Source organism: Hordeum vulgare, chromosome 3H (genome assembly GCF_904849725.1).
Source record: "Hordeum vulgare subsp. vulgare chromosome 3H, MorexV3_pseudomolecules_assembly, whole genome shotgun sequence".
Lineage (NCBI taxonomy): Eukaryota > Viridiplantae > Streptophyta > Magnoliopsida > Poales > Poaceae > Hordeum > Hordeum vulgare.
In genome coordinates, this window is record NC_058520.1 from 592,334,800 (window position 1) to 592,343,776 (window position 8,977).

Sequence of the window (8,977 nt, forward strand, 5' to 3'; positions counted from 1 at the left end):
ATTCGACATGGTTTTACAATCGAGACGCTTGATGGTGGCTATGTTCGCTCTGGTTTCTACAATCTTTCTGTTTTTTCTCTGTTTCTTCAACGGTTTTTTGCCTGAGGCCAGGGCTGGCGGCCCGCGGAGCACCCACTGCGAGATCCACTCCACGGCGGTAAAATTCACTATTTTGAACTTTTGCTGGAAGTTAAGCCGGATCTGACCCTGGCTGAGAAAAAAATTCGGAACTGACCTTTTGCTACCGCAGTAGCTCTTGGCGGTAGGGTATAATAACCTACCGCTGAGGCCCCTGGCGGTATGAAAATGTCCTACCGTCGGAGGGGTCCGACGGTAGACACATGCGTACACTGTGTCTGCAACTTAGGATTCTTCTTACGGTAGGCGTGTAACACTGCATCAGTTCAGGGCCAATAATCTCACAGATTACTAGATGACAGCGAAGGCACACGGTAGTATGCAAGAGATATTCAAATTCCAGTTGTAATCCAATACAAAGATGTACTTAATACAGGCCTGTTTATTTCATCATGAAACCAATACGGCAAACTGAACCGGACATTATAGTATACGAGTCTAGAACAAAACATTGAACTGCTCCAAACAAAGCGGAATGAGAGCAAGCAAACAGTGCCAAGCAGTGCCTCATAAATAATGGTTCTTGAGTTGGCGGAAGCGTGAAGAGAATCCAAACCTAGGCAGACAGAATGAGGATGTTCATCCGGATGCAGAGGGAGACAGGTCAAAGAGCAGAATACATGAGGAGTTGTTGGAGGCACCCATGATTGAATCCATGTCGACGACACCTGCAATGCCATTCGGAAGAAACACACAAAGAAATGCTTCAGTTCAATGTTTCAGAAAGGAAGAAACCAGAGTTCATCAAAGTAGAGAGAAAAATGCACACGTATCAGCAATTCAGTATTACTGTTGGGTTGTCCGTTATTAATTTTGATCGGGTTACATGTAATATTGTAGCATGTATAAATAAAAAGACTTGTGCTACGTATTTTTTGCAGCATAAGTAAGTAACCAAAGCGGGAATTCACATTGGAATATTCTTGACACTTCAATAAGTGGTAACATTAGTTTCAGGGATCTGATTGAAGTACGTACACAGGCTAAAGAAATGATGAAACAATAGTTCGATCGGTGCTAGTAATTAATTGATGAAACAATAGTTGGGTGCTAGTAATTAGTCAAACCCTCCTCCACCAGTCCACCTGAGAAAGGTATATAACATGAAGAAGGAAAGATGAATACTGAACCTTGTTGCCAAAGCAAAGGAACCGGAACGAACCTTTACTGCATGTTTCACCGGAAGCGAAGGACGGGACGGTTGGGGTGGTCATCCGCTGCGGCCCTCACCGCAGCCTCCGCTTCATCCACCTCCTGACTGGTAGCTCCCTTCTTGATAACATCAACCTCGACTCGCTCCAGGGAAGGGAGGTGGCGCATGCCCAAATCAAAGCTTTCACGGGAGACCCACTTGGCTGGTAAGGCAAACCGAAGGTGTTTAAGCCTTGGCGCAGCTCCTTGTGGAAACGTAGACGGCACGGCACCTATACCATAGAAGCGGCACTCTGTCGCACATGGGAATAACGCACCAGAGGAAAGAACGGGCGCTTCCACCTCATGTGCTTCCGGGAACACAGAATAATCCCATATCTTAAGATAAACAAGAGCAGGCAGAGTCCCAAGAAGCTGGATGGCCTCCGATCGCACTTCAAACACCGTTATCTCCAGATAGGAGAGGAGAGGAAGCGATGAAGGACTAATCCATGACGGCAATTTCTCGAACCAACTTTGACCTGACTGGAAAACCAATCTGCGGAGTTGTGGAGGAGGCACCCAATCTTCGCTCGGGACATTGATGAGTCCACGATCGACATATACACTTAGGCTGTTCAGTTTGTCCATATGACCAATGGATTCCTCCAAAGCTTTACCCAGGCTCTCATCCAAACCATCCAAGTAAAGCCTGAGCACCCTGAGCTTGGTCAGATGGCCCAATTCTTTCACAAAATCAAGGTCCACTTCACATAACCCCAGTTCATCTAGCACTTCTAGGGAAGTCAGGTTACCTATTCCAGATGGAAGCTTCATAACATGACCAACATACAGGCACATTAGACGTCTTAGCTGAACAACACTCGACGGCAGTACTTTTATCTTAGTACCTCTTAAGTCCAGGGTAAGCAAAAACTGCAGCTTCCCTATTTCCATGGGAAGGTCCTTAACATGAGTATTTCTTAGCCCCAAGTACCTCAAATGTAACAGATTCCCCACATACCGAACATCTGAGACATCTTTACAGCCTTCTAAATCCAACACGCGCAGAACTTCAAATTTTGAAATATCCAACACTTTCCCAACAACATTATCTGAGAAAACAGTAACAGATCTCATATGCTCCATCCTAGTGGTATCCACATCTATCTTGCTATTTTGAATGGACAATCTGCGAACCTTTATCTCTGAGTTACCCATTTTTCTTCTAGTGTCATCTAATATTGTGACAAAGTTCTCTTCACTTGACAATGAGCATATGAGGTCAAGCACCATGTCATGTACACGGCAAGCATTTACCTTTTCATCATAACCAATGTCTATGGGCTGGATCATATTTCTATTTACTAGCTCATTGAAGTAGCTGTCACCGAGCTCATATAAGCTAATATCTTTCTTTTCACTATAAACAAAGCCTTCTGATATCCATCTCCATATCAGTCTATCTCTCCTAATCTCATGGTCTTCTGGGAAGATGCTTAAGTATAGTAAGCATGGTTTCAGATAAGAAGGTAGATCATAATAGCTGAATAATAATATCTTCTTCATCTCTTCCACGCTTCGATCTTCTGTGAGTCCACGACCAATGGAATTGAGCAAAGCATACCATTGATCTTTTGTTTTTATTTGATCGTTACTAGCCAAAAGACTTGCTATAGTAATAATAGCTAACGGTATGCCCCCACATTTCTTCAAAATGTCTTCAGTTACTTGCACCAATTCTTGGGGACACACTTTGTCATCAGAAAAAACTCGTTTACAGAAGAGCGTTCTTGATACATCATTGGAAAGAGGTTTCATTTTGTAAATATCATCCCTAGATGGGCAACATGCTTCTGAGACACTAATGACACGAGTTGTCGTGATTAGTCGGCTTCCGGGACTCTTCTTGGAGAAAGCACACTTGATTAATTTCCACACTTCTTTATCCCATATGTCATCAATTATGATGAGGTACCTATATGATTGGATTTTTCGAATTAGTTGAGAACTCAAATAATTTTTTTATATAAGTTGGCAATTCTAAGGATATGATATTTCTATGGCTACAAAATTCCATAATGTGAGACCAGAATTTGGACAAAAATTGTGTGCAATTGTAGGTGTAGAAATGTGCAATTTCCCTGTTGCAAATTTCTAAAACTAAAGATGCACTTTTTTTTGGGGAAAGTGTAACCATAAAGTTTTCATAGGGTATTGATTCAATCATTGAGATTATCGACATATAAGTAATAATTTCTTGGTCGCCCTAAACATACTACTCTCTAATTATTACTAGAGGGTTATGTGAGTAACACGAGGAAGACTTACTACAAACCTCTAATTGATCAACAGTATGGTGTTACATATTTGGATGCATATTCACAATTATATATAAGGATTAGTTTATAGTTTTACTAAACAAGAAGCCATCAAACTGCCAGAACAAAAAAAACATACCTCTTTTCATGAAGGAATTCAATAAGCTCATCAATGAGATGAGTTTCTTCCCTTTCTACATTATAAATGTCTGCATACTTCACCTTGTCAAGTTCAAAGAGAATACTCTTCAAGATTTTCTTGATGTTAGGATTTTGCGATACTGACACAAAAGCACCACAATCAAAATTCAATTTGATCTTGTCATACGCTGCCCTGGCAAGAGTTGTCTTGCCTAACCCACCAAATCCAACAATAGAGACCGTCTTCAATGGATGCTTCGACCAATCATCACCCCCAATCAACATGTTGATCAATTGATCTCGTGTTTCTTCAATGCCAACAAGCTCTGTCACATCTGTATACAAGGCCACCATGCGAGGGTCAACACTAGTATTAGAACTAGTGTCCCGCGTCTCTTGCTCGTACCTCTGACGCAGCTCGGCCAACTGCTTAGCTTGAACAACCACTTCTTCCAGAGCATCAGAGATCCGATGAAGATCCTTGCCATTCTTGAATAACTTTTTGACTTTCTTGACTATCTTCTTAACTCTGTTCTTTGGGTTGGCAGGCTCGCCGCCATCCTCCACGCGCACCATGAAGGCATCAACGATGTCCTCCATTTGGTAGGACAGCTCCTTGACATTTCCCGCCCAGATCTTGACACCCTCGTCAAGCTGGTCCGCCGGCACTTTGGCCACCTTGCTGAGGACGGCATGCATCAATTTCAGCTCTGTTACGAGAGACTCGATGCCCTTTCTCACTTTCTTCTCCATGGTGAGCTCACCCATGAGCAGCTCGCGGAGCTTGGGGAGGAGAGGGCCGATAGCCCCCATGGCAATCTCCATAGCTGGATCTCTCTCTCTCTACTTGGTCGATTGCGCTAGTGTGGGGAGGAAGAAAGCTGGTATATCCGTGCTGTTACTACCAAGGCCTCTGCTCGCAGTGTATTTGTTCTGGAGAAGATAAGCTGGGTTCAGATCAATGATTGTTTCTTCCGTGTAAAGAAAGAGATAAACGTTGTGAGCAGCACCGCACAGATGCTTTTAGTTCCGCCACCAACCGACCGGGCGTAGACACGCCTCCACACTAGCACAGATGCGCTGGGGATTAAAGTAAAGCCATTCACACTGGCAAAGTCATGTAAAGTAGAAAGGTGTCCACGCCTTTCACTGCTCAATGCTACTTTGGCATCACGCGTTGCTGTCGGCAAGACTGCAGCTCGAATTAAACAAAATTCAAGCCCCCACTGGACCCAACCTATAAACAAAATAATTACACCTCAAAATACGGTAGTGTGGTGAGGAAGAAAGCTGGTGTATGTGTGGAAGCGGCGATTTGGCTCCTGAGCTTAGCTCCACCCGCGTCGACAAAAAAAAAGTTAGATAATCTGATGCGTGAGCAGCTCTTAGTGAAAAAAATAAATCGGAGTCTGTAGAAAAGGTTAGCTGTTCATGAACTATTTTGACCCGATTTGTTTTTTTTACAGAGAGCTGCTCAGATCTTCAAATAAGTTACAATTTAAGGCGGACCTCACACATCAAATTATGTACCACAGAAAAAAATAGAATTTTAAAAAAAACTTTTTTTTTACTAGAAGCAGATGAGACCAGAAGCAGACTTGGATTTCCATGTCTTTGTGCTGTTCCTACCAAGGCCTCTAACCTCTAACTCTAACCTCTAACCCAGTTAGAGTATCCAAACAGGGCCCTTGTATCTTCTCTAACGCAACACCTCCATGCCCCCCCCCCCCCCCCCCCCGATTCTACACCGCAGCACCGACGACCACACTGGCGGCGCCTACAATGCCCGTCGATGGCCGCCGTCCGATGAGCGCGTTGGTGGCCGTTTGGGCACCGCAGCAACAACGCCATTGCAGCTCTGACAGAGCTCTGAAGCAACTATTAGATTAATCTTGTTGATATATTATTTAGTCATGCATTAGGTGAGTCATGCACGTAAGAGTTCTGTTCATTTCATGTAGTTGAGTCAGCCAGTAAAAGCTGCGGCAGTATGTACACATTTAGAGATGTGATCATTTGTGTACATGCAAGCTTATGCCTGGGTTAGTTAGAAATAAGTGCACGGAGTCAGCTTAGTTAGTTGAGTTTGGCATGCATGAGTTTGTTAGCAGCTTGGCTGGGTCGTTGGTAGTTGAGAGAATGATGCGCAGTCGTTGGTCATGGGAGTGCATGTAGGCAGGTGGGTTAGTGGGCAAGTGTGGCGTTCAGAATTTGTGTTAGTGCGTAGCACGAGGTGCTCATACCCCTGTATAAATATTACAGAGTTAACAAAGAAAGAGGCTGAGTGAGGGCTGTGAAAAGATGTAGTCAATGTGTTACCAGGGAGAGAGCCTCTCGGCAAAGGATCGGTGCTCCTCCTTGGTCCATGCGTGTGTGTGTGTTTTCTTCCCTAGTGTGTGTCCTTGTGTTCATGAGTGTTCTTGAGAGAAAACCTTGAGAGGAGAGGTTGCGAAGAACACGAAGCGGCGCTGCAACGAGGGCGGTGCCAACAGCAACATCGACGGTATCCGGCGAGCTGCTTTGCGGCGCCGGCAGAGCTTCAACGCAGCATCGATGGTTCCAGCAAAGCTTCATTGCAACCCCGGCGATCTTCATTGCAGCCTCAGCAGAGCTCCAATGCAGCATTGATGGCTCCGACATAGCTCCATTGCAATTCCAGCCGAGCTCCATTACAGCGCTCCAAAGAAGCTTCACTTCAACCCCGACATCGCAACGCTGACAACCGCCGATTAGCATTACAATTTACATCGCACCATCAATGACCCCTGCAGCATGGAATCCCCATCCGGCTTGCTGTACAGGGTGTCACTGGCGAGTAGCTGCATCGCAGCACCGGATTCTGCCGACGAGTAACGACATTCCAAGCACCTGGATCCGCCGTCAAGCGGTTGCCTCCTCCCATGCGTGTTGTGTTGCCTTCTTGGGGTTGCAGCACCACCACGAGTGGCACGCGGAGTTTAACCATCCTTGAATTAGTTGCGTGTTGCGTCACCATGAATTAGTTGCGTGTTGCGTCACCATGGGAGCATCTCTCCTCTGACGAACATAAATGGAGAAAGGAAAAAGAGGGGGTGGGAAATAATGTGCCTAGAAGACAGAGCGTGACGAGATAAGGTTGCGGCTGGTGACAGCGGTGGATGGCCCAGGACACGTCTCAAGCAGCGCTTGGGGTTTATATTTCCCTGTTATCATCCGACGGATTTTAAACATTTTCCCTACACAATGCTTTCGTTTTTTCTATACCACACCAGCCTTTATTTCTTATATGAATAGTTGTGTCTTCTTATATAGGAGTATACCACTTCATCTTCAATACAAAAAGATCCATCATCTCATGCATTCTTTTTCAACAAGTTGGCGATCCTTCCTTTTCTACAGAACAACTCCACATCCATTCCTTTTAACATGTTAGTAGTACCACCTGAATATAGAAGATGTTGGAACACATGGGAATTGGAGGCATCTTGAGTAATAGCACTGGCAGAGCTTCACCAAGGCTGGATGAGCCATGGCCCACATACCCTAGAGCAAATACAGTGCATGGTTGAGATTAGACTAGGCCAATTTGAGGAAAATAGTAGGCTTTTCTTTGTATCGGCCCGTCCATATTTTACACTATATATAGCTCCGCCATTGAGTAACAGAGTAACTATCACCAGAGGAATGTGCTGGAGATTTCTTTATTGTCACTTGCGAGTTATCCGTATCTGTTTGGCTGGTTCTTTTGGTAGTTGCGAGCTTCCAACACGTAGCTAGACTACAGGATTACCACACTAGTGCCAAAAAAAGATTAGGCACATTGCCTTTCTCTGATATTACCTTTTTATGGAATTAATTTGAATTTGATCCATCTCAATCGCTTTTTATCACTATCTTTTTGAAATCCCTGGTTTAGATTTTATCATTATCTTTTTCATTAAATTCTGGGTTTTGATAATATCGTTTGTCGTAGAATCACCTTCTTTCCTAGAGAGAAGAAGCACCTCTTGTTCCACTATACCATCGAATAGAGCCTACCATGTCTCAATGGTTCGGAGTCCATACCAAGATACCATTGAACCCACACCTAGAGAAGTCCTAGTCATTAAGAATATCAAGAAAGGCGAGAGAAGAATATGAATGAAATATAGAAAAACACAAGGAAATATGAGGCACCAAGAGTAGTTGTGAAATCGCTTTCATTCCAACACAGATCGAGACCAAACTGGGCATAACACCTTTCCATTAACTGAATAACGGAAATACAAGCATCTGAACCAGAAACAGTATCAAAAGTAGTCAAAACACCAACTTTTTTTGATAGAGGGAAATAAAGCAGAGTGGCTCGCAGTCAAAACACCAACTTTTTTCGCGAATATGCATTGGGCGTATCATTCCATTGATAGAGGGAAATAAAGTAGAGTGGTGGACCTTCAAAAGCGCACACTGACAGGCGCTTAGGGGGTCGCTATGAGCAGAAGATGGGGTGCTCAGGCCACAGGGTACAAAGGTCAGGTTACGGGAATAATTGAACTAAGCCATCGAGCACCGACATTGGCCCATATGCGAGCTTCCTCCTTGATGTTGTGAGTTAGGAGGGATGCGCACGGGGTCGCGCCATCGAAGATACACGCATTGTTGTGCCTCCAAATTGTCCAAGCAAAAAAGCGCGACGAGGGAGGAAAGGCCCTTGCGCTGGCCTGTGGGCGAGTCGTTGATGGCCGTGATCCACCACTCGTAGAAGTCCTTGGATCCATCCGGTGGGGGGATAGTGAGACGGCACCACGGGAATACATCATACCATGCGATGCGATAGTGTTTAATGTTCGTGCGTGAGCCACGGAGTGTAACACCCGCATAGGAGCAAACAAGGTAGGAAACTGATACGTCTCCAACATATCTATAATTTTTGATGGTTTCATGCTATTATCTTGTCAAACTTTGGATGTTTTGTATGCCTTTTATATATTTTTTGGGACTAACTTATTAACTCAGTGCCAGTTCCTGTTTTTTCCATGTTTTTGACCCCTTTCAAAGTAGGATTTTAAACGGAGTCCAAACGGAACGAAACTGCCAAAAAGATTTTTTCTGAAACAGAAAAAGATCGGGAAGCCTGAGAATCAGGGCAGGAGGTCACCAGGGACCCCACAAACCCCTAGCCGCGGCCAGGGGGCCGCTCCTCCCAGGCTTGTGGGCTCCCTGGGCCTCCTCTGTCCTAGGTCTTTCGCCTATAAATTCCCTAAAATCCTAGAAAAAATTAGGAGATC

At 44.6% G+C, this 8,977-nt stretch overlaps 1 protein-coding gene across 1 annotated transcript; it reads right to left on the reverse strand.

Moving 5' to 3' along the window:
• Positions 1 to 456: 456 nt before the first annotated feature.
• On the reverse strand, positions 457 to 4,570 carry LOC123445432 (disease resistance protein RGA5-like). The gene is made up of 2 exons (XM_045122421.1): positions 3,730 to 4,570; positions 457 to 3,247 (listed from the first exon to the last, which is right to left on the reverse strand). Exons 1-2 carry the CDS (start codon positions 4,554 to 4,556, stop codon positions 1,315 to 1,317), a joined length of 2,760 nt encoding a protein of 919 aa, XP_044978356.1. The 5' UTR covers positions 4,557 to 4,570; the 3' UTR covers positions 457 to 1,314.
• Between the last annotated feature and the right edge of the window lie 4,407 nt (positions 4,571 to 8,977).